Source organism: Chamaea fasciata, unplaced genomic scaffold (genome assembly GCF_029207755.1).
Source record: "Chamaea fasciata isolate MVZ Bird 193981 ecotype frontalis unplaced genomic scaffold, bChaFas1.0.hap1 SCAF_4, whole genome shotgun sequence".
NCBI lineage: Eukaryota > Metazoa > Chordata > Aves > Passeriformes > Sylviidae > Chamaea > Chamaea fasciata.
The window spans coordinates 80216011-80243194 of record NW_027094089.1 but is presented as its reverse complement, the minus strand read 5'-3'; the positions used below and the strand labels follow the sequence as shown (position 1 = coordinate 80243194).

Below are 27184 nucleotides of genomic sequence, written 5' to 3'. Positions count from 1 at the left end.
TCTGCTGAGATCACACCAACACCTGGATATGGCTCCACAAACCCCACGGGGTACAGCCAATGCAGTTCTGTCTCTCATCAGGAAAACCCCAATCATCCTCAACCCCACACTAAACAGCAAGGTGACAAAATTCAGTCTTCCTTAATTTTCTTTGTTGTTTTCATAGGAAGGAAGGGGTTTTCCATTCCCACCTATCTGTTTCCGGATATCCTCTCGAAATATTATGACTATGTGTCCTATGGATTCACCTTTCCTTCTCACTCCCCTGGTTACAGCTGGTCTTGTGCTGACCTGTGAGGTTTTGGAGTTGTCATTTTCTCTGTAGTTCAACAGTTACTGGTTGATCCAGCTGTAAAGATTTAAGCTGGATCAACCAGCCTCTCCCTTTCAAAAACAAAATTGCTATTAAGCCTTTCTGACCTTTTATCTTTTTCTTCCAATCTTAGGCCACAGGATGGCTAAAGGAAAAACAATTACAAAAAAGAAAATCCATACAAAGCTTACAGCCATATACAAGTCATGGAACACAAACAGTGTAAGCCAATCTTTCACAATCCCTGTGAAAGATTATGATACATGCACTTGAGAATTCCCATCACAGAACAGTTTTTTGATCAGAAGTGGAACAGCCTGTTTCAGCTCTTCATTTTCCTTCCTAAATTACACCCTAAGCAGAAAGCAATTAAAAAATTAACAGCAGACCAATAATCCTATCTTACCTTAAAAATCCCACCCAACCCCCCCACAAACAAAAAACCCCAAACAAAACAAAACACACACACAAAAAAACCAAAACAAACCAACCAACAAACCAAACCAAACCAAACCCAAAAAAACCCAACACAACAAAAAACCTCAAAAATCAACAACAACAACAAAAAACTTCAAACAAACAAACAAACAAACAAACCCCAGTCATTGACCCATCACATAAAATTAGCATGTGACAGCTTTTGCTTCATTGTACCAAATCTGATTTTGTCTCTCATGGAACCCAGTACTTCTGAGATGTATAAATTAAAAGTGACTAGTCAGACACCTCCTCTTCTGGAAATAATTTAAAAACAAACAACAAACAAAATTAGTTCCGCTGAAATGAGTTCAAATGCCACAGAATTCATTTGGAATGACAAGTTATACAGATTTACCCATAAGGTTGTGACATTCACTGGTAAATTCTAATTTATTAATAGAGTATTCTGTGTTTGAATATGAAAGAAATGAGTCTAATTTTAATTTTTTTTTTAGATCAGATGAGAAATAACTCAATTCAAGGTTCATATTTCAGCACAGTGTGTTCTAAACTAAATACCTCCATTAAATACAGATCTACATTCTTGACTTGCAGTCTTTAAACCTGCCTGGTGGAAAATAAAGAATAAGTGGCATTTTTCATCAGGATTTTATCTTGATAAGAAGTCCTTTTTGCAGATATATTTGATATTCATTATGTTTCTGTAACAGCCCCTGCATCTCCAGTGTTATCAAACCCCAGCAGAATCTCTTCATCTTAATAATACAAAAGTAGACTTTGTGTTCTCAACCCTGTTCTCCCCAGATTATCAATATAAAATGTTTGATTGACAGAGGGAGAGGCAAGCCAGTTCTGATTCAATCTGAGCTTTTATTTGGGCTGGTTTCACAAGGAGAGAATGTTCTCTTCTCTCTCTGCTATGGCTTCGTCAGGCTTTGTCTGGCCCTTATCCTTTTGTAGACCCTTGGACTGTTGTTTTCAGTAATAAGTGCAGGTAGGGTTCAGGTGAGTTCCACATCTGTGAACGTAGAATTCTTTGATGAATTCCTGCAGTTTATCAAGCAGACAGCTTGTGGCTCTCACCCATTTTCAAAGGGGACAACACTGAACAAGTTATGCAGCCCCGCAGAAGAAAATTGATGTGTCTGACATTACCCAACCAAACATATGGGATTGTATCAAAACAGCAGTTGATTTCTACTCTTTTTTATTTTATTTCCATGTGCTGTCCACTCTAATTATTCATGAGTTTTGGAAGGTAATGACTCATCAGTTCCTATAAAAAATCCCCACAGTATTTAATTTTTTTATTTTATTTTTTTTTTTTTTTTAGCTTTTTTTAAGAAAAGGTCCTCAATAGACTTGGGAGCTCAATCATTTATTGATGAGTTTTAGCTTTTTTTTTTTTTTTTTTAGCATTTTAGATACAGGGAAATAGTTTATGAAAGAAGTTTTATACTACATTTAAATGGAAAATGTAACAAAATATATATACTGAGTGAGTATTGTCAGAATTTATACTTTGTTAGTTTCGAAGGGGGAAAAATAATATTATTTCATCAGAAATTTTCAACAGTAATTTTGGAATTTCAATAAAAAGAAAATAAGGAAAAAACATATTAAAAAAGAACATTAATTACATAAGTAACACAAAATGTCTGAAAAACATTAAGTTATAAACAGTCATTCTACTGCAGAGGCATAAAAATGATCTACAGTCACAAAAAAAAAAAAGAAAATGCATCAATATGAATTATATCCTGCAAATAATCATTAAAAATATTTCCTTTGCTCAACTTTAATTTTTTCCCTATTTAAATATAAATTAAATGTATCTAATATAATTTTAAATTTTAATGCTTTTGCCCCTTTTTAAAACATAAATATGTTCATTCCTAAAGGGACTGTAGATGTCACAGGGAAGAGTTTTATCATAGAACACAGTAGCCTACTTTGAAGTATTCTCCACTTTGCCACGGAGAAAGAACAAACCCTTGGAACTTTTGATGTGTAAAAATGGATTGTGCATGAAGATTCTGTTTGTGGGACATGGACAGATTTCACTCAAGCAGTGAATGCCCTCAGAAAATAAAGCTCCAAAGGGGCTTTGTTTTTTTCATTACAAAATTTCAGATTCTCTCATCTATCTCAAGAAAAATTATGTTCTTCACGAGTAAGATTAGTGCAGTTCATTGTGTGAAATTCCACAGTTATCATATCCTCATGTGAATTTAATAAAGCTCAGCCTCAGCAGCTCTTGAACAGCAGCCAAGCATTTGATTTGTTCTGTTTCATTTTATTCATTTAAATGCATCTTGGTCCCATCTGGAATAATAAAAACAAACAGTTCAAGGAGATATTGTGTTAAAAAGGGGCAATGAAATAACAGAATATCCTCTCGCAACCCCCCTCTCCTAACTCTGGCTGTTTGATATCCATTTCAGAACTCATGTTGCCATTTCCTAATTCCTCAAAGACAGCCTGTAAGAGGATTGTCAGGACAGATGTTGGAGCCCTCACACAACTGAGCACATGCTGTCTTAGCCATGCTCAGTGTTTCAAAGGCAAACTACTGTAACTAATAAATCATGCTTGGAAGCTGAAAGGAGCTCATTGTATATCTTGTATACAGGATGCATCAAAAGCCTTTTTTTTTTTTTTTTTTGCCTCCAATTACATTTTCCTCGTTTAATTGTCCTTAACAGAATTATTCCTGTCTGCTTTTAATATCCAACCTTCAAGATAAGTTTCTGAAGAGGTTTGAAGCGCTCGTTGTGAGTAAAACAACTGAGATTGTGTCAATCTCTCAGGGCTTCCACTACAAGTAGAGGAAACTCAAATAAAAACTCACAACATATTTATAAAATAAAGATGAATACAAAAGTCGATGAGCTGTACAAGTGAGCAGGAAACAGTGTACTTGGGGGTTCACCCCAAAAATGCATACAAATAGATATATTTAAACTATTTACAGCTGTAATCTGAATTGTAATTGAATTATAATTTGAAATCATTGGATATTTATACACGTGAGTAGTGGATCCATAAAGGCAATTAATATTCTGATTTCTACTCAAACACCTCCATATCCTTGAGGATCCTAAAATACTAGAACTCAACTGAACAAGACCCAGAGAAAAATATCCGGTTTTGAGACCCATGATTGGAGTAGGTGACTTTCACAGATCCCATGGAACACGAATTAATCTATCATTCTGCGATCTTTGAGAAGTCTGATGTAAGAAATAGATATATATTGTGTCACCCACCAACATATCCTAAATGGTTATAATACAATGTCCAAGGTTTATACATGTGGTACTAATTACCTTGGTTATTACCACAGCGCTGTTGTCAAATGTCAAATTGACACAACGCCAAGTGCAAGATACTACAAATGTCTGGATTCTTACACATCACCTCCCCACCATGGTTTCTATTAATTAATTTAAATATAGGAAAACATGGCAATAAGAACAAACATACATTAAAGACAAGAAAACAAGAATCTCACAGTGCTAGAGCATACACGTATTATGTTCCAACGCAGAAGAACAAAGGTAATCTTTGAGGGACAGGAAATGAAGTAACGGGTTAAAACTGAAGGAAATGAACTAACTTGGGTTAAAATTTGGTCAAAATGACAATGCACAGAAACATAAACATGATGAAGAAAGGGAATGAATCAGGGAAGATCATTTAGCAGGGACTAATTTACAACTTTGGCTGTACGAGTTTCTTAAAATGCATTCATTGAATCCTCCAGCACCTTGTTTGCAAAATCAGTAGGTTTGATGATTCCCCCGTGTGTAAGCAAACACCAATCTGTTTATCCATGTTTTTTTAAATTAGTCACAACGTCATTTTGCTAGATTAAAAATCTGTTTCAGGCTGTTGAAGAATGCATTCAGCCTCAAGCTTCTAAACAGCAGAAACTATCTTTGAACACTGGCTTGTAAAGAAAACAAGAAAAATTTTAGGGAATTACCTTATCTTTTTGTTTGTATATATATCTATATATGTCTATAAACTTCTTCAATATATAAAACAAGAATTAAAAAGGTAAGCATACAGTGTGTCTAATGAGACACTTTTGAAAAGAATTAGAGACCTGTATTTGGAGAGAGTAGCTTACTGCTATTTGAAGTAGGAAAAAAACAAGATCTTTCTTTCAGGATTTTTGGTAAATCCCTTGTTCCCACTCAGGTGCAGAAAATATTACAGATCAAGGTGACTCAGCACGGGCTGTGAGCAGTGAATACAGCAGTGCTGATCACTGCTGCTAATAACAACACCTCACACACCTTTCCAAGTGGCAGCAGCTCTTATCCAGAGCTCTCACTGAGCTGAGTTCAGCACGAGTTGGGAGAAACACTTCTTGTATAAATTGCAGTTGTTTGGGCTTCTAACTTTGAAATCAATAGCAATCAAAATCTCAGCAAGCTGGAGAAGTTGTGGCTTCCCTTCTGCTAAGCTTGAGAACATAATCCAATGTTTTCCTCCCTTGAAGATTTGTTTACAAATAGACATTTAAACAAAAAAAGCCCTTCTCCACCTTCGGTTTGATTCCTTTGTGTGTTGGTTAAAGAGAGTTTCATGTTAAGCGTCTCCAAAAACAGAAACTTTGGAAAAGTGAAGACAGAAGGCAGAAAATACTGAGGTTTTCATAGTGTATAATTTAAAATATCTGTACCTATGTGTTTAGGTAGTTATAATAACTGGGTACTGGCAAGTAAAAGCACTTGCTTTTGAATTTATTTTAACATATTTCAAGAAATAAAATGCAACAAAGCATGAAGGCAGTTTATTGTTATACAAAAACTGTAATTTTACATCAGGTAAGTTTAAAAATTAAAAAAAAAAATCAATCTTTTTGTGCCATCTTTAGGAATTAATATAGCTTCTTCTAGTTAAATAGCAAAAAATACCGTACCATTTTTTTTTTTCCAAGTCTGAGTTTTCTTCTTCACTTCCAGCTCCAAACATATTCTTTTTAAAAGGGAGGGAAACAGTTTTTAGCAATCTCCGAAAATCAGTCAACAATACAATAAAGACACCTTACCTTCCAATCCCAATAAACTTGATCAGAATCACTTTTCAACCCAGATATGAACACACATCCACGTGTTCAGATACATCCAGAGTTAGGAGCAGAATTCTGCTGCTTTTAGCCATAATGGATTAACGCTAATGCAATTAATAAATACGTGACTTAAATGTGACTTGACTGTGACTTAAAACTGCATCTACAAAGATCTCTGTCATGGCACTCAGGATTTTGATTCAGTTTCTCACCACAATAATAATTATAGATGGAAAAGATCTTCCTTTCCCCTCATCCCTTTCCATCCTAACTGCTCCTAAGTCCTGCACATGGTCATCACCTTGTCCGTGCAGACCCTGGCCAAGCCTTGTTGTTAGACAATCACAAAATTTTGAGTAATTTCCAATTACTCAAACCCCCTAAACGTTCAAAGGAAAAGACTTCCTCAATTCTAGTCACCCGTTTGAAGTCCATTTGCTTGTCTGAAACACACGTGCCCAAGTGTCTGGAAAAGACCAGAATTTGTCCCCTGTTGGCTTCTTTTTCATACAAGAGAGGGAGAGGAAAACCATCAGCACGTGGATGATGTAGATTCAGATCTAGGAAAAGTATTTTTGAGTGGGAAAACCTACAATTGGAGACTTTCAGATCAAAGCCCAGGAGAAAACTGAAAACAGGAGCAGAGGGCACTTCATCCATCCAACAGCCATGGAACTTCTCTTAGGAAAGGGTGAAAACAATGCTGAGAACCACAGGCCAAAATTCAGCACATAATTCTTAGCTGGAATTCAGCGATGAGAAACCAACCTCATACCTCTGATATCACCATTTATCATTTATCAGAAATAAGTGATTTCAGCTTGAATGAACACCTTCCTTGGAAATGAGAACACAAATGAATAAAACCTATTTAAAAGGTTGCAAGAAGTAAATAATGCCCCTGAAAATTCCTGATATCACACTTAATATCCATCTACATGCATATAAATAACTGATTTTGATTTACATGTGCCTATTTATGAAATAAGAAAAAGCTCACAATTTGGAGAAAATATAAAAATGTCATTTTGCTGCATTTTCAGTGGTAAAATTAAAGAATATGAGTCTATTTAGTAGTAAAAAAAATTGTATTTTAGAATGCTGAGAGACAGTATTGGAATGAGCAAAATAACCTAGTGAAAGAATCATAGCCCTAAAACTCAAAACTGCACTTTTCATATTTGTATCCTAATCTCCAAATCACCACAAGTCATCTTCTCACATATTGAGAACCCAGTACATTCTCAGAAGGGAAGACAAATCTTCCCAAAAATCAAATAATGTGGCAGATTGAAATTCTCAGAGCCCGGCTATCTTTCACAGCAAGAGATATTGGGATGGGCACATCTCTGCAGCTTCAGTCGGTGCAATATTCACTGCTCATACCCTTTGCTAATTGAATGTGTGATAAATGTGTATAGACACCCTCAGGCCCCCAGGCAAACAAAATACATACACAGACAGATAGAAACACTCACACGTGCATGGGGACATCAATGGAAAATGTGTAACTCTTGGAATTCCTGCTAGGATTCCTTTGAAAAAAAAATTGTAAACAAAAGAAATGGGCTGCTAAAGAGTATGAGGATTTTCAAAGAGGCATATTTTTTCATATTTCTTCTTGTAAAGCTTACATGTGGTTAAGTTATTTAATAATCATAGCTCCTAAACTGTGAAAAATACCAGTTTCTCTAGAGGCTTGGTGGCGTGCATGCATTAGGCAAACAGACCAGAGGTGTATTTAAAAACAGTGTTTCTCCAGAAGGTACACAAATATAATCGTCAAACCAAATTTATTTTAGAAATAGATAAATAAGACATAAAAGGAACAGTGCTCAGTAATTCAATATGAAAGCAAAAATATATAGTCAAATCATTTGTTAAAAAGATTTTACAAATAATACGTAAGACCACGATACACCATAAATATATGTTTTATGGTAAAATGGGAAATCCCCGGAAAAGTGTAACAACAACAAAAAAAAATTCAAACCCTGCAGCATTACAGTTTATGTTAAAAATATAATTCTATTTACATCACAAATCAGGTTTGACCCTGACATCCCCCTACTGCCCTTCAGAAGTCCCCTACTTAATTGAACTCAGGATTTAAATCCCCCAAAGTACCTGCAGTGCCCCGCTTGCTCTCGGGGATGTTTGAGGTTGGGTGGGAGGGAGCTTTGGTAGACACACAAATCCATAAGAATTCCATAAAAATTGGCAACACAGCAACCAGCTCATCTGAGAGCCAGCCCCAGCTGCTGTGCTGGAGAGGCCTGCAAGCAGCCATGGGATCACTTAATTCTAAAACTGGCCATAAATAAAGAAGTTTTCTTTTTGTTCAGCCCCGAATTGCACAGGAACCAACCCAAAATGGGCTCTGGAGATGAGCAATGAGCACCAGAGGAAAGAGGGAATTCTTGAGAAGTTTGTGCGAGGTGGCTGCAATAATTGCAGTCTGAAGTACGATACATATATTGATATTCCAGAGAAAATATAATGAGTTGTCAAGTTCAAAAGTAACATTTGGTCAGCTCAGTGATTTTTGCTCATAATTGACTCTGACTTCTAAGCAGTCAGAAAAAGAAAACCAAAAAAACTTCTGTAGGTGAAAATAAATATTTGAGAAACAGAGTTGGTTTTGAAACACATATATCTAAATTTGACTCAGGATACTAATAACATTTAAAACAAAAATAATATAAATTTTTGACTGGCCTTCATCACAGAAGAGTGTAGAAACTGATATCCAGCACAAACACATATTTGGTCAATTAACATTCATGGCTTTCACGAGATTTTCATGACCCATTCAACCATCAGGAGGGAATGAGCTCTGAACAAGTCTTATACCAGTCTATGAAAAAACAACTTTTAAAAAAGTGATACTTTGATGTAAGAAAACAAAAATTGAAAGAGACAAAGCACATGAAACTGAGCCACTTAAAAGGTTTCTGGGTTCCTTAGTGCACTGGGAAGGTTATCATATTTGGCTGGGCTGACTCATGAGAGAACCAGAGGAGGGAGATTAGTGATTGGATCCAGTAATTAAACCATGTGACGTACCTTTTATTTCATTTATGTAACTTCTGGAAGTTTTAAAATCATCCTAGATGTTTTTAGAGTTATTTATTGGTAGACTAGAATGATAGGACCAGTCCAATACTAGGAAAAAGTGAGAGCCTCAGCTAAGTTAAAAGCAAAGGAACTCAAAATGAAGTATATTTTTCTCTGAAGGAACATAACTGGCACATCTGGTACAAGGAAGGTACTTATCAAAGGTTCTCTTCACACTCAGTGCAAGAAAGTAGGCACTTCTAGAGGGTATGCAGTCCTGAAATCAAAATAACCTGCTACAGTCTGTGACTTGCCACCACCAGAGAAAAAAAAATGAGGGCAACTAAATGTTCACTGGAGATGACTAAATCACATTATCCCCATTCAGTATCCCCAGATTTTTAAAACAAAAAAACAGTTTGAATGTAAGCATTGAAATTATTTGGTGCTTCTCTTCATCAAACATTAAGTTTACATATAAGGGTTTTCTCAAAAAAGCAAATTCAACCTAATTCTTGTAAGGAGAGAAACCCAAAGAGACTCAAAGGAAGAGCAGAGACTCAGAGGCCGTGAAATCATCCTGTCTGCCTGACAAACCACTCTGAACAAGCCCCAAGGGCTGTTGCTCAAACATCACTGAATTTTCCCACCACCCACCTAGGAAACACCTCCACCAACAACTGCAGCAGCAGCAGGAACAGCGTGTGGGACACCAAACAGCACTTTTGGGATGAACCCCTCACTGTGTTGGGAATGAGTTTCAAACGGGCTGAGTCGTGGTGCTGAGTCAATAAATGTCACTGCACAGTCTGACCACTGGGAGTGTTGGGGGTTTTTAGTTTGAAGCATGAATGCTGCAAGGCTGCTACAAGTAAGAACAGCAAAACTGTCTGACAGGTACATGAACTTCTCCCCAAGAAAATGATCCCACCATCGGAAATGAAAAACTCTCTGTAACAGTCATAGCTACAATTATGCGATACAATATGCTCAATTACAATACATACTTCATTATTAATAGGATTTATTTTACAGATCAAAGAGCCAATACACATTTTTTTTTTCTTTTTAAAAGAGCCAGATAGCAAATGTGGAGCAAACTATAGGCAACAGTCATGGTAGACATTCTGCAGTCCAAGAACTGAGGCAACGTGATTATTAAGTACAAGCCTATAAATATCTTTACATCAAACATACAGTAATGTGTAAGAATTCCATGTTGTAGTCTAATTCATGAATCATTAATAACTTTTTTCTTTAAAAGAAAGTTCTATATACTGTATACATCCCAGTTAAAAGCAGTGTCTGTATTTCATTTTATTCTAGCAAACTAATATTACATGTCTTCACGTAAGTGCAGAAAACAGGGTTCTTTATACTCCTTTGCTTCCTAAGAGATTTTGCATTGCATATGAAATTCTAATATTATAGATGATACATATTAAGCATTACTCCCTAAAATGTGAGGCAATATACAAGAACTTGCAACCAACCTTCAAACAAAGCTATGATAGTCAAGTTTTATTTTGTGAATGAGCCATGCTAAATAACAAATGATAATATCGAAAGCTTTAATAAAAAAAAAAGAAACAACTGACAAGAAAAACCCAACCAACCAAAAAAAAAAAAAAAAAACCCAAAAAACAAAAAACAAACAAACAAAAAAAAGAACAAAACAAAACAAAACAAAAAAAAAAAAAAAAAAAACAACCCAAAAACAAAAACCAAAAAACCAACAAAACCCACAACTGTAGGCCATTTTTCCCCCCATGCGCTGGCTAACAGTGAAAAAATTGTGTCCTATTTCCTATTTTATTACACTGAAAACCAAGCCACTGGATTTATGACTTTTTTCTTTTTAAATAAAAATACTTCAAAAGGTTAAATGTTTGGCACCTGTTAAATAGACATTAACTAGACTTCAGCAAGCAAAATACAAATTAATTTTTCTTACTAAAAGTTATGTGAATGCTTTCCAGTTATTTCAAAGGTGACTATTTATTACAAAATGTTGTGGATAAGAAAGCAGGCAGTTCTAGCTTTTTCACTACTACTATTGTGCCTAGAAAATGAGAAAGCAGTGACTTGATAATTTCTATTTATGATCCATAGCAGCAATATCATCATTAAAAATATTATGGAATAGATATAAATAACACTTAATTCTTAACGTGTATAATGGTGCTATAAGTGACAACAACTCAGTTGTTTTTCTTTTAAATGCAGGGAGTATAAAGAACTTTACATTCTCTTTTTAACATATGAATAAAATTTATTGCTCCCTTTTAATATATTCATAGAAATAAAATTCCTAATTGCTGCAACTAAAATAAATAAGGAAAAGAAAAAAAAAATCTGGGACAAGAAGATGATTACAAGCAAAATAAATTTACCATAATCACCAACTGTGAAGAAGGATGGGTCACATTACTTTTTTTTTTTTTTCTTAGCAAAACTACGTTATAGAACACTATTAGCACAACGTACTAAAACTTCTTTGTCTTTTCCTCTTAAAAAAAAAAAAAAAAATCCTTGCCCTTGATACCTTTGAGTAGGGCAGCTTGAACAGTTCATGGTCACTTCCAAACCCCTCTGGAGATGAGACGATAAATTTCTTCGGCAACCAGAGACAGGACAAAGGGCTTTCTCGTGCTATTTCCTTGTTTTCATATTTGCTGGCTTAACATCATTGAGTACACGTACGACTTCAGAACATAACATCAGCTGGGATGGCCTTCAGAGCTGGCAAACAGAGAAACAGCATGAGAAAAGCCCTTTCCTGCAGCATTTTCACTATAAATTGTCACGTTTGCCTCTAAATTTCCACCAGATCTCAAGCACTGTGTGGTCTGGGGTGTTCTAACTAACCAACCATTTCTGGAGTGTGTGTGTGAGTGTTCCCAGCACAGGCAAAGATCTCTACACACAGAGCACAAATGCTGCAACAGAAGGAGCCACAGAAATAGCTTCCATGGATATTATTCAAAGTTTCTTACTTTTTTTTTTTTTTTCTTTATCCACTCAAACCCAAAGAGCTGGTGGCAAGATTAGAGCTGTCGGAAGGCTGCTGCACTACCTAGAACAGGAAAACAGATTCTAAAGTGTTTTGGTGGACTTCATGCAAAAGCATTGTTCCTGAAAGCATAGTTTTTTTAATTTGAAGAATCGTTTTACCTCTTATCTAAATTTATCATCAGCAGGATTAGTCCTAAAGAGTCACAGAAATTACGCCATTTTGATCAATTATTTCACAGAAAAGAAATATTTTCAATGTTCAATAAAAATGTTTGATACCACAGTCACCAAGACACCAGCCACTCACTGATTAGGAAATTGCTATCAACTGCAGATTATTGAGTGCAACACCTTCTGGGAGAAAACAGGAGAATAAACAAGAGTGAAAATTAAACTAGAGTTAAGTCAGAATTCACTGCTGGCAATATCTTATAGTTAAGTAAGATGTTTGAAATAGCACAGTTGGGTCACAAGGAGAAAAGAGTAAACTTTGCAGTTATCCCACTCAAAAAAAAATGATGTGAAATGCACTTAATGTTTGAAAAATTACATTGTTCCTACCCCAGGGCAAGAGGCTCTCAGAGAGGGAGTTGCGTGTCATTCTGGCTTGCACAAAAAAATCACTCAGTTATTAATGCTGGAACCTCATTTACCAACTTCAGCATAAACTCAGTCAGTGAGCTCTTACTGGGGACAAAAAAAGAAAAAAAAAGTGCCTTTGTTTGTTCTGAACTAGTTAGTTAGTTTGGTTGGGGGTTTTTTGGTCATATTCAAAATCTTTCATTATTTCCTCACACAAAACAAATTTCTTTTCTCCTCATGATCTGTTTTTCTACTATGAGGCAAAGGGGGCACTTTCCAGATACCTTCCCCCATGCGTTTCTAGTAAAAAGTATTAAAATAAATCACTGAAGGTTTTCTACTAGTGTTGCACAGAGGAAAAGCATTTTCTTGACCAGCTTTAGTTCAGTAGTGATGCACATACAAATAATTTCCTGTTAACTTCTGACTTGCACACTTTGACTCATATTTCAGTTAGAAATCTCTTCTCCAAATCCAATTTTTTTTTGTTGGTTTTGTTTGGGTTTTTTTGCTTGTTTGTTTTGTTTTGTTTTTTGGTGAAATATACGTACACAGCAGCAGATCAGAGCCACAAGCAAAACTACTGGTCAGAAAATTATGGTAAAAAAACGAGAATACTTAGAATCATAATAATCAATTTTGAAATGACTTTTAGGAAGGATTTGTATCTACAGTTATTTAGCTCAAATTTAGGAGAAAATGTTCTTTGAGTGTAATTTACTCTGTGTCTATCAATACAGAACACCAGGGCTATGTCTATTTTACACCTCAGAAGCATCAGCCCTGCCTACTGATGATTACAGGATTCTAAATTAAACTCACTGATATTACACAAAACAAAGAATTCCTGCAGCTAAAGATTCACAGAACAGATGAGTTTCAGAGCTATTATTTTCAGGAACACTTCAATATTCCTTCCATTCACATCCTGAGCACACTGTTCTCATAGTGAGTGGGAAGCTGTAATGGCATTTCAACAAATCTTAAATCAGAAACCCAAATATCCCATAACTGTAAGCAGGTCTAAGCAGGCAGGGATAGAATCACAGAATTAGTGGTGGTGCATCAAGAACTGAGACAGAGGGGCCCCAAAATACAAGGTATTTGAAATGAGGGCTACTTCCACTCAGATTTCTGGGAGGGGGGGTGTAATGTCTATCTCCATCAGCTCCCACCAAACCAGCAGAGATCACTGTGTCACCTGAAACTTCTATTCATAAGTGTGGATAAGTTCACAGATGAGAGAATCCCGCCAGCTGAACCCCACTAATGGAGATTTGCATCTGCAGACAGGACAAAAATCCACCTCCATGCCTGTTCCCTCCCTCAGCAGCATCCCCAACATGGCACAGTGAATTGACTGGCAGACCAGAGGCCAGAGGGATGCAGGGAGAACCCCCCCAAAAAAGCAGAAAATCACAAATGGCAGAGCACATTGCACCTTCCAGTTTCTCCAGTGGGAGAAGTGCTGCTCCAATGGGCACCCAAGTTCCTCAGCAGCACCAAGCCAGAAAAACCTTGTTCTGAAGCTAAAGATGATAACCCAAAAGAGCACAGGACCCTTTCTGAGTGACCAGGTATAAATTTGCCAAGATTTCCCTTGTCCCTACAGTATGCATTTTACTGTTTTCAAACAAAAAGGCACATATGAAACAGCATTCAGTAAAAGAAAGGGAGAAGAAGTAGGAGAATGCACAGCGAGTTCTGATGAATCTTTGCAGCTCTACCTTCTTTGAATCAAGCTGCCACAGATAACACTGTGCTCTATAATTATGCATGTTTTGACTAGACAGGCTGATACCTAGACAGGCATTTGAAATGTCTGAATGTTGTTTTAAAGTGTATGAGCAAAGATTTCAGATTTTTGAAATTGTGTTACATGAAAATGAGACTGAAGAAAACTCCTCCCCCTCCTTCTCATCATTCCCATGCAAATGCAAGGAGAATTAGAGGATTTGTGTCAGTGTGGAACACCTCACACAGTTTGCTCCTACTGAAGTGAATGTCAAAAATAACTGAGCTTTTACAAAGCATGCAGACAAATAAACTTTAAAGATGCTGTTATGTTTCTAAAAAAAAAAAAAAAAAAATCAGTGAGGCCCGCAACTGCCAAAAAAATGGAAATCTGATAACATGGAAAGTCAGTTTGATTTTTATAGCACTCCAGATATCCTAGTTTGAAATCCTTACTATGAATAAGCCCCTTCACAATTTATCACTTGGTAAAACTCCTTTAAAAGAATTATCTCTACTTCAGCCCCCCAAAAACATGCTACTCTGAAAGTCTATTGTCACTGGTATTGGCTAATTCCTCCTGGTAACTTCAGAACAATATCAGTACCTCTCCCTCTTGCTCTTTCTCTCATACAAATAGAGCAAAATTTGACCTCTCTCTTAAGGGACATTACATTAAGACCATACTTTACTTCTCCAGTTTCCTGTAGTTTATGATTCAAAGTGTCCTCAGCTGCTTCAGGAGTCTCCAATTGCTTCCCCATAAAAATTTCAGCTGTAGCACTGCTGTATTTATTTGCCCACATGACCACTAAAGAGATATTTTGGGTTTTTTTAGTAGAAAAACCTTTCCATCTTTGCTTGCATGCTTTTTGAGTACAACTGCCATAATGACTTTCTGTCATTTTATAGATCCCTTAGACAAATTTAGCAGTAAAGCAAAGGCATAATTTCCTTTCTTTAAAGACCTGAATCAATACCATTCAGACAGACACAAAATTTAGAGCATCCAAAGAAAACATGTATTTTTAGATGTAACGCAATATTATTTCAAATATCTGAGTAGAAAGTCTTGCATGGACAAAACTAACAATAGTGAAGACGTGCAGCCTATAATAATATCAGTCCCCGTTACGAACTGAAGAGACACTTCACAGTGAACAGAACCTTCTTTAGGCTCCTTCAGAACTTCTGCACTATGGTAAAAGTGATAAATGATGATATTTTCCCCTCACATCAGACATCTTGTTTTCACTTTTCAAACTAGCACATCTTCCCATCTTAACTGAACTGACTTTCAGTTCTCCAGCTTGCCCTACAGTTTTCTGCAAATTCAGAGAGTGCCTGACACAAAATCACCCTGAACCACAAAGATCCTGTTGGTGTCTGAGGCTGAAGGGCAGTGGGATAACTGCTAGAGACACTGCACCTCAGGATCATTGTATTTGCATTTGTTTCATGTTTTGCTGGCTAACAGAGACAACCCTCAAACAGCCTGTCCTGAGACACCTTCCAGAGCCCCACAGGAGATAAAACCACCCAGTCTACAAATACAGAGCCAGGGTAGGAGTGAGACTGATTTTTAGAAGTTCTGTCGAGCTTTAAGAAATTCTTTACTTGTTTTTACTTACCAAGAAATACAATTTTCGTTTAGTAACAGTCCAACACAACACAAAGGACTTCCTCTAATGGCCCAACTTATGTATATAACGCATTGATGAAATTACATAAATTTATTTTTGTTAAATGTGAATTCAGGTGTTTAAAGGCGAATGCTGTTTCCAAATCAGTGTAAAGGGCCATTATGGTGATTAGTCACCCTTCCTCCAAACAAGGTGTTCACTTGCATGTAGAAAAATATCCCTAAAAGGATAGCTGGAATTTTAACAAAATCAGTACAAACAGTAACAATAATCTCTTTTCTTATCTATTCAGCATATCACCCTACCAATGTTAGGTGCAGGTCTATGAAGATAAGCTGATATCAGCTAGTGAGCATTAAAAAAAAAAAAAAAAAAAAAAAAAAAAAAAAAAAACAAACACAAAAAAACCCCAACCCCCCCCCCCCCAAAAAAAAAAAAAAAAAAAAAAAAAAAAAAAAACCAAAAAAAAAACCACCGAAAAAACCCCACAGTTCTATTCTGCTTTTCCAGATAGGAACCCCCTGTCACAGACCTTTAAGGCACAAATAAAAGGAAATGCTCTTTCCCCAACCAGCTTCTGTAGAAGAGAAATGCTTCCCATGCCACTTTCTAGGTTTTTACTGCCACAGAAGGGACTTTGAGAGTCACAATTTTGCTTTCTTTGTTAGCAGCATTACTGCACGACAAAGTGTGTTTCAGCAGACAATGGCAGAACCTTTTTGACTCTCAGGAACTGTACCAGAACTCCATGGAAAAGATCACTTAGATCAGGCCTACAGAAATGCTGAAAACAGCACTGCCCTCTCCTCAGAGTCATGGGAGTTCAAACAGATGAACAAACCAGCAAAAGGCTTCTCTGATATGTAATTTAACACACTTAAATATATTTCTTAAAAAATGTTAGCCACAGTAATATAGATTGCCATACCAATTTGTGTTGGTTGAGAGAATGAAATAGAATAAAATAAACATCATATCCTGAAATTTTCAAAGATATGATGACTGCTCTGTATGAGAAATTTTTAATGCATGTGGTTATCATTACAGTTGTAATAAAACTAAGTTTCCAGAAAAAAAAAAAAAAAAATTAGCTGGAGGAAAAAATTTACTGGACTTAGCCATGCTGAGGACTTGTTCTCAAGTTAAGGTAAACATACTATCAAGTTAAAATATACTATTAATAATAAAACAAACACTCCTGAAGTAAGTATTACTTTAAAGATGAATTCCTTGACCAGCTAGAGCTTAACTAGAAAACTATCCCGCTGAAAACTTTGTGATACTTGGGAAGAAAGAGAAGCAAACAGAAAAGTTTTATTAAACTGTTCAAAATATGTATAAATATTAGATTCTATTTTCAGGGACTTAAAACTTTACTGTAGGATCTTGAAGAATAAGGGTTACTTGAATTCTCAATTTATTTTGAATTTTAAGCTGAGGATTCTTTAGACGTTTCCTTTGTTGTACTACATTTCTAAGAAGCTAATACCTGGTTTATCAGGCAGAGCAGCAAATAAGTGAGGTCAATTATGCTGATGTTTCTAATTTTTCCCTAACTTTGCCTGTCAGCTGTCACTCCACCAGATTTAAGGCTCCTTCCAGTCTGAAAATGGCACTGAAATTCTCTGAGGAAAATCCTCGCCTGCTCCTGAGAGACCTTGAAGCAAAGCTACGCCCAAATGAAGGCTGCAATTCCAGACTCCATTAATATTAAGAACCACTTACGAGCTCCTGTAAAGCTTTATTGCTTTCCACCTGGCCTAGATTGCTTGGATCCTCGAGCACACCAGGCTGGAGAGGACAGTCCCACTTGGAGCCTCCCTAGCTGCTCGAGGTCCCGTGGTGAGGTGGGAAGTGCCATGCTGCCATCTGCAGTCAGGACACCACCACAGGGATCTCTGCCTGCTCGATCTCCTGACAGACAATGCTCTTTTCCCTTCTCATTTTTCTCCCTTACCACTCGGGAAGCCCGAAATGTTTGTTTTACAATGCCTCGATCGAATGTGAACTCTCAAAGTTTTACTCCTTGCAGGAGCACTAATTTGCAGCACTTTGAACTGGAGTTATAGGATTGGCAAAGCAAGGAGGGAAGGAGGAAGAAAGCACCTTAAAATTCCATTACCTGTCTGGTGTGTATGGGGCCTGGGGTCTTGAAGCCTCCTTGACAGCTGCATTCAGAAACACTGTAAGGGTCCGAGCTGCTGGATGAGCACTTGGAAAGTGAGTCACAGCCCACCACAAAGGTGTTATCTAGAGGCAATTCCTGAATGACATGGTGCTTCTTGGGGGGAACAGGAGTCTCAGGTTTAATCTGAAAGGTAGGCTGAGGAGAAGCCGACTTGTAGTGCTTTGCCAAGTCTGGGCTATCAGGTTTAAACGTGGTTGGTGTGGTGGCCCAGTTATATTTTCCCATAGTCTGCTCTTCTAGCTCTACGGGAATGTCTAAAGTGCCATTTATGTGCTCGTGGCCGGGATCATCAGGCTTAGACTCTTCAATAGTCACAAAGTTGAGGAGGAGACTCTTTGGAGAGCGCTTCTTCTTCTTCTTCTTTTTCTTGATCTGCCTATTCTCTTGGTTGGGGGAAACCCATTCACCACTCTGCTTATTTTTTTGGACAACCTTGTGCCTGGGCGTCTGGCGACACCGGACTAAAGCGGTAACAAAAATTACCAGAATAACGGTCATGGTGCCTGCAATAATGGCAATGATGATCTTGACATAGTCATTGGTCTGTGGGGTTATCTCACCATCCCCAATGTTCTGGCCAACTGGAGTTTCCATGTTCCTGCGCACCAACTCTTGCACGTAGGAGCTGTTGGTGACGGTCTCGTTCACAAACAAGTGCACAAGAGCTATGGTGTAAAGAGACTCCGGCTGTCCCAGGTCGTTCACCTTGATCACCAGTCTGTGCAAGCCATGATCTGATGCGATTACCTTCTCTTTCAAAGTAATGTTGCCTGTTAATTGGTCAATGGTAAACAAGCCCCTGGAGTTCCCACCTATGATGCTATAGCGGAGCTCTGCGTTCATTCCCGTGTCATTATCAACTGCAAAGACTTTAGTGACTACAGACCCTGGACTGGCTGACGTTGGGACCAACTCATAGGAATAATTAGATGAGGGGATAACAAAAACAGGCCTGTTATCGTTTACATCAACAACATTGATGGTCACTTTGGCAGTTGAGGAACGCTGTAGTCTTCCTCCATCCACTGCTTTCACCTGGAAGGTGTATGACCCCTGCTGCTCCCTATCAAAGGTAATATTAGGTCTTATTACACCAGTAAGTGGATCTATAATGAAATTATCTCTACCATTTAAGATAGAGAGGGTGACCGCGGCGTTGTCTCCTGCATCAGCATCCGTAACTGTGATAAGCCCCACTGTGCCATACATGGGCAGGTTTTCTGGCACATAGAAATTATATTCATTATGTGTGAAAGCAGGGCTGTTATCGTTCTGGTCCAGCACTGACACCGTCACTGTAGCGTTGGTCTGCAAAGCTGGCATCCCATTATCCTTAGCCAGCACAGTGAAAGAGTACCTGTCTTGCTTTTCTCTGTCCAGCTTTCTCACTGCTGTCAGGATGCCTGTGCGGCGGTCCAGGTTGAAAATTGGGGGTGCATCGGAGCCCAGGATGTAGCTGATCTCGGCATTCCGCCCGCTGTCGGCATCTGTGGCACTGATCTTGGTTAGCTGAGTGCCAGGAGCGTTGTTTTCAGGGATGGAAAGGCCTATGATGGGCTGTGTGAAAACCGGGGCGTTGTCGTTTTCGTCTTTAATTTTGATCAGGAGCATTGCAGACTGGTTCAAGGGAGGCTTCCCTGAATCTGAAGCCACTATTTTGATGGCGTATTCCCGTGTAGCTTCATAGTCTAGAAACGTGGCTGTCTCCAGGAGAAACTGATTATCAAACACTGGTTTTAGCCTGAAAGGGACATCGTGATCTGTAAAACAGGTGACTTTCCCATTCTGATCAGCATCCTTGTCCATCACCGTTATCAAAGCAATTTTTGTATTAAGGGGAGCCTTCTCAGACAAAAGCACTGTCCCATTCACCGGGTTGATGATGTACCTCGTGTCTATTGATGGGACATTGTCATTAATATCTGTGACATTAACAGTCACTGTTGCTCTCGATGGAGTGGAGCTGCCATCACTAGCCAAAACAGTCAGTTTGTGCACAGGAGACTCCTCCCTGTCCAGCGGCTCCCTGATGGTGATGAGGCCAGTGGTGTTGTCGATGGCAAAGAGCCTTTTGGCCAGACTGGAGATCTGGTTGCTGAAATAGAAGTGGATTTGTGCATTGGAGCCCAGGTCGGCATCGGTGGCGTGGAGCTGGGACACGGAGGTGCCAACGGGAGCGTTTTCCGGCACGCTGACCTCAACGTCGCTCTCCTTGAAGACCGGGCGGTTGTCGTTGACGTCAGTCACTGTCACCTGCAGGATGGCAGTGCTGGACCTCGGGGGGCTCCCACCATCCTCAACTTTGATTTTCATCACATAGGTGTCCTTCTGCTCCCTGTCCAGGATCTGCTGGACAATCAGTTGAGGCCACTTATCCCCCTCAGGTGTCTCAGTTATGTCAAGACCAAATACGTTTTGACCCTGCAAGACACAGAAAGAACACACTTTAGTTTGGCAGAGTATTTAAACAGAAAAATCTCACATCATTTTTCTGAAATTGTCATGGAACATATATTTATGCATATACTTTATGCAGGAATGTACATTTTTTATATTTATCTTTATTTTTCCATATGGGAAATGAAGGAATGAAGCCAAAGTTCAGTCACTGGAGGACCCCTTCCAATGTTCAATTTCAAGGAAACCAACAAAGATAAGGGGATTATTTCTTTGTTCGCAGAGCAACTCTGGACATGATCTGAAACCATTAGCATAAATTTAAAAAAAAGCAAACCATCACTGATAAACTGTTTATTACATAATTCAGGTGTCAGAGGATACAGACAAAGCTACATCCTAAAAGCTCATCAGAAATATATTTAAAAACCCATTAAAACTAGTCCTCTATTCATCACTATATGTTTTATATTTGTAGTGAAAGTTACAATCCCAGTGAAAAAAAGAAGACCTATTTTCATTTCAAAAAATATTACAGAACTGTGAGATCAATTTGAAAATGATCAATATTTTTCATGGGGGTTGTTGAATACCTCTGGAACTGCACCAAAATGCTATACATATTGCACAAACACAGCTTTTTTAAAAAATAGTAGTGCTGAAACATCTGATAAAATAAATATTGGAATCTAAAACTAAATTCCCTCTCTCTTGTGCTGTCTCTTCAGACAAACAGGAATTAATAACAGGGTGCTCATCCTCTTTTCTTATATCTCACCACTTAGAGCAAAGAGGCAAAGGCAGTTTTCCAGCCACATCTCCCATAAAGGGCAGGGATAGACTGCAGATGGCTAGTGCTGAATGCACAGGATGACCAGGAAAAAGAAGGCATAAATAAAATCGTGCACTAAATAGGAGTTTCTTTTCATGTCTAATATTTGTAATAGTGAACAACTGTTCTTTCTCTGTTTATTCTTCTCATCTTTCACCCTCATCAGGTAACTGCCATAGAATCAGAGATGGTTTGGGCTGGAAGGTACCTTGAAGATCCTCTCATTCCAGCCTCTTCCCACAGGCAGGGACACCTTCCACTGGACCAGATCCAGTTGTGTTTAAACTGGTTTGAGACACTCCAGGACAAAGCAAAAAAAAATGTTCCCAGTGTTCAAGGTTCCTTATTTCTCATTAGTTGCAAAAGATTTATAATCCCTGTATCTTGCTACCCACCACTAAGTGAATGCATTTATAGCTTCTATACACTTCCAAGTAAGGCTGGACTCTTTCACTGATTTGTTTTCTCAAAGCTAGATTTTGACCCTACATAAGCCATCTTTTATTTTATGAGACAGAACTATTCATCCACATATCCAAAATTACTTGCAGAGCACTTGTGCCAGCTTGCACAGCATTTGTGGCAACATCAAGTTGCAACTGGGGACAGTATAAAGTGAACTGGAACACATTTTGAAGTAATAAAACAAATACAGATTTGGCTTCTTTAGGCAGAAGGCATGAAAATATAAGCCCTGCAAACTGTTTCTAAATCAAGATATACATTTTGAACCAATTAGGGTAAATTTTAGAATGGTAATTCTATGCTGATAGGAAGCAGAGCATGAGTTTCCTCCTCATATTCAATCTGGCTAGCAGTTATTTGCAATAAATTTCATTATTACTTAGAAATTATAAATTATATATTTTATGCTTTAACATAGGTTCCAGAGGAAAGAAAATAACAGAAGCCAGAGTAAAAGCAACCTGTCAGCTCTCTTTACTTCTCTATTTGTACACAAGGTGACAGATGGGCACTGATTATTCTGTCATTAGATCCCACAGCTACAAGAACTTCGTAGAGACGTTGAATTCACATGGCTGTACATGTCTGTGCCCATCTCTGCTTTTCTTATCCAGTATGGGAGAGAGGATTTTCATCATAGCAGATGAGTCTGATATAAAACATAGTGCTTTAGCTCCCCATCACTAGCAGTGAATGACTAGAGAATAGAGAAAAATGCAAAGATCTCTTCCAAGTTCATTATTAACACTTGAATAATTTTCTATGGAAAGAAATATTATCCATGTCTATTTCTTCCTATTAATTACAGGTTTAGACATCTTTTTTTAAACCACAGAAAAACCATTACAGAGAAGTAGACTTTTCCTTAACTCTAGCAAGACTATTTCACGTTGTTTAAGAGATAAGGTTTGGTGTGACATGCTGCAAATTAACAAACACATTTTCTAAGAACAGATAGTTCTCACATTCTTAAGCACTCAAAAAAATTGATGAAACATTCAAGAAATATATTTTTAAGATTATAAATATCTAATTCTCCCCATTATGAGCAAAGAAATTGAGAGCTAAAATGAGAAACAAGAACAGAAACCTCTCAGGATTAATTTCTTGATGTTGAAGTACATAGTTTTATCATCATTAAAAGTTCAGTGCAGTTAAAATGTCCATTAGGGTCAGATTTCTATTTGGACTGAAGTGTCCCTCAGTCACCACATTATCCCAGTGATCTGAAGGATTTGATCACACTGGGAAGGGCAAGAGTCCATTGGAAAAGCACAATAGATAATTAACAATTATAGAATACCTTTGCCCATTAAAACAACTGTTAGAAATAATCTCCTCCATCAATATATCTACCCTGACAGAAAAAATGGGAGTGAGAAATGCGAGAGATTGACTTTTTAAATTTAAAAATACAATTTATGCACTAACTATTGGAGGCAAACCAAAGTTATGCCCATCTCAGAACCTGGATTAGTTTCTGACCCTGCTCACAAAATCCCTTAACAAGGCAAAAAGGAGCTCTGTTACCTCACCCAATTTTCATAACAGCATTTTCCATGGATTTATACGCACAGTCTTTAAAATAATGAAACCTTCTTGCTGAATGCTCCCTACTGTTTATATTTACCTGGTCATTTGTAATGGATCCAAATGTCCTTTTCGGAGCTGTTTTGGGCTGTCATGTGAATAAAAAATTAGAGAGTATTTTAAAAATTGCAGCATTTAGGTGGTTTCATAAATACATAATCAATGACACACGGACACATAGTGTGGTGAGCTAGAACAGCTTCTACGTACTACAGACAGGACTGGATATGACAAAGTGCACCAGAAGTCTACACACAGGTATTGCAGCATCATAGCATTTCACCACAGAATTTTGTTAAATCTGTGGGGTACTGACTGCCTGGACATTTTTGGGAAGGATGGGAAAATAGATCGGCTTCTAGTTAATGCTGATAACAGAGACACGGTCCACTGTGTTCAAAACATCCTATGGACCTAGACTTGGAGAGCAGTAAGCTGGCAGAAAGCAGGAACTGGGGAGTGAGGAAGGGAAAGAACTTTGTGCTAAATAATGCTACAAACCTAACTGCTTGCAATACAGAGTACTGGAATTGAGAGGGGCTATCAGAGATTATTCCTTAAAACATACAAATAACATATCTGCGTGCAATAACAAGTATCTATTGTTAGCTGACAAAGGGTAAATCCTGTCCTCAATCTTCATTCAAAAGAGGAGCCTGAACCTCCAGAGAAAGACACAGGAGCAAAGACAGCTCATTGTTTGGTGGCTACAGCTTCACCCTACACTTACTATCAATACTTCAGGCATTGTAATTGACAAACACATCACATGGGGCCAACTGAATCTCAAACAGAAGTCAAGGGCCATGCACAGATTAAACTTTCACATATATTCTACATTAACTCATTTCAATGATTATTGCAACAAGCTAGAAGTACACTTTTACTGCATGTTAGCAGTAGTCTTAAAAGAAAAAAAAAAGGAAGAAGAAAAATATTTAAATATTCGTTTCTCATCACAAAGTAAATCAGTAATTCATTAAGTAATTACTTAAATAAAAAAAACCCTTTGTCTGAAATGTAGTTTAGGGTCCAAAGGACCCTAAAATCTTTTCACAAAGTCCAGAAAATGATGCATGGTTGTTAAAGGCTGGTTATTTCACATGGAACAACACAAAAATCTTTGCAGATCTTCTGCAGAACTACAAGATGGGTCCAAGACATTTTTCCTTGACTGTTTTTGCCAACACATATAGAACTGCTCTGTGACAGTGCTGTCTGTCAGCAGAGAAGAGAGTACAGCACCACAACTTCGGTTCTTAATGCAGAAAAAACAGACCACAGTTACACGGCGGACTTTTTCTTTAAGGGCTGAAAATTAAACTTGCATTTTTTTTTCTTTCAAAAGGCGACACTTTGGTTATGAAATTGTGAATTGCCAAAGCCAAGTTAACATCTTAAACACAATATATTCCACACGGTAGGCAATGATGGATCTATGACTCTATAATGGGTGCATATGGACGCACTCTTATCCAAACTACCATAAGAGGTGTGGCTCTAATAAAGGTCCCTTGTCTGCTATTACTCACCCAGTGTGCAATTTGCTGTCCATGCATTCTAGAAAATTACCATTCGTTGGACAGCTGTCCTGCTCAAAGACACTACAGTCACTCCTCTCATAACATCCTACAGCTTACAACCCAAAGTTACTGGAAATAAGTGTCATTAGTACCTTACGAACTGAGTGGCAGAACTTCAAAGGAGAAAAAAAAAAAATTACAAAAGTAAGAATTTTTTATAATGCACACCTCAGCAGATGCAGAGTTGCTTACAGATTTGAAACACTCTCTTTGTCAAAGCAATGCAGCCTTTTAATTTGTAGGCCAAGATTTTTAAGACTTTTGTTCAATTTATGGTTTTCTATCAGTGTCGTGCGCTGTTTCCATTGGTTTCCTTTGAAGCAAGAAAAAAGTTGAGCTTGGAATAAACGGAACTTTCAGGTTCAAAACCACAGTAAAAATAGGACTTGGAAGCATCCAATTATGCATAAACCTAAAGTACATTTGCTGCATTCAGAATCCTAATTAGCTCCATTCCTACGTAAGAGTTGAGGACATCATATTATTAGCAATGTCTACACCATAACTTGCTGCTTTTCCACCTCCAATTATATAAGAGCTCCTATAAATGGAAAACAGTGCCAAAATTTCCTCTCCATATACACAACCACACACAAATCTGCTCTTGTCCCATGAAACAAGAGCAAGCACAACGCTGTGGATGGGGTCAATAGAACATAAGGATAATAATGGACCATTTTATGCTGGAAAGGAACAATAAGAGATAAAACATGGAATGAAGAAGAGGACAATTAATGCATTTAATACTGTTTTTCTGAAAAAGTAAAGGAAAGAAAGGCTAGGAGGTTTACACAAACAGGAAATTACTTCCTTGGAAATATAAATTTAATGTTACTATTACAAAACTTAAACAGTCCTAATAATTGCATTGCTGGAGCCTCCTTAAACTTTTCAGATGAACTAGTCCCTTCTTTAAGGTGTCTTTTTCAATCTTGTCATGTCCTAAACATTGTCTACTTTTTTTTGTAAGATGGGTAGATATAAGATAGGCATGTTTTATTCTGAGATGGAATATTTTTTCATCCTACTCAATTCTTGGCATTCAATTACCAGAACATGTTTATTAGATCATGTTTACCTCATTGAGGAGAAACAATCAGGGACAGTGAATACTGTATTTTTGATCTATTTACTTTTTTTTGCTGCCCTATGCTCTTAAGTCTAAACTTCAAGTGAGCCTAAAAGTCCCTAACTTAAAAGTTTTTAACCACAAAATTTTTAACCACAAGTGCTACAAGGGAGAGAACAGGAAGAGCTGAAAATTGGTAACTCACATGAACTTCACGTTTTCAAGACTGCATCAGGTTTCATGAATAAGAGAGTTCTCACTCCATAGCACATCTCTGGCCTTTGAAATATTGTTTCAAGCTGAGCTGTTTGTGATTTCTTAATTAAATCTAATTTATCTTTTCAAATATGGATGACAATTAAAAAACAAAACCAAAACAAAAAAAAAAAACAACAAAAAAAAAATAAAACCTCAAACAAAACAGAACCCTGAATCTTTTATTTTAATAGAAATTCACTTAATCCACCTCTACAAACTAGGGTGGGAATAATGATGATAATCATTATTATGTGAAATAATCTACACTGCTGCAGTAAAAGGACCCAAAATTACAAAGAAATTCCTTTCAAGGAACTGGGCTGTTACTTGAGTGGTCTTTCACAATGCACTGCAGACAACAATTATATATTTCAGAAAAATATGCAGCTGCACCACAAAACTGTAAGGAATCTGTGTTCACAACAATGCTGTCTGCTGTATAAATAGTTGTAGACTAAGTAAAGATGGGAAACTGAAGCACAGAGACACTTTTATCAATTGTCCAAAGTTTGTAGCTGGACTGAAAAAGGCAGCCAAATCTGAGTTACTAACCATGTTTAAAATTAAACTTTAAAATTTGAAACTTTAGAAACTAATCATTATGCAACTTGAGGAGCTAAACTTTAGAATTGTAAACTTCAAGAAAAGTCCTTTCATTTAGAGCCACTTTGACCAAAACAAGGGAGGTAAACTGCTTCAGGTAACAACCAGGGAGCCAACCTCCCCTCTTAATCTCCTCCATTATAGTTGTTCAGGAATATTCACAGACATCCTACTGAACAAAAAGCTACATTTTCAACACCCTGAGGATATTCAGATTAAGGTATTAAACATGTTTGAGCTTTGCTCTGAATTCCCATGATAAAGCTCCAGACACCTGACTTGCCTTCCAGTACGTTTTTGCCTTTGGAGTCTCACTATAGATATATAATGA

The 27184-nt window shown here is 37.4% G+C and overlaps 1 protein-coding gene across 1 annotated transcript in view; it reads right to left on the bottom strand.

Annotated features, from left to right (window-relative positions):
* Positions 1-27184, bottom strand: part of PCDH11X (protocadherin 11 X-linked) — a 445985-nt gene that overhangs the window by 356536 nt on the left and 62265 nt on the right. The window contains exons 3-4 of the mRNA XM_066182530.1: positions 23381-23428; positions 17991-20477 (exon numbers count right to left, since the gene is read on the bottom strand). Of these exons, the coding sequence (XP_066038627.1) occupies positions 17991-20477; positions 23381-23428 (2535 nt within the window). The remainder of the gene's footprint in view (positions 1-17990; positions 20478-23380; positions 23429-27184) is intronic.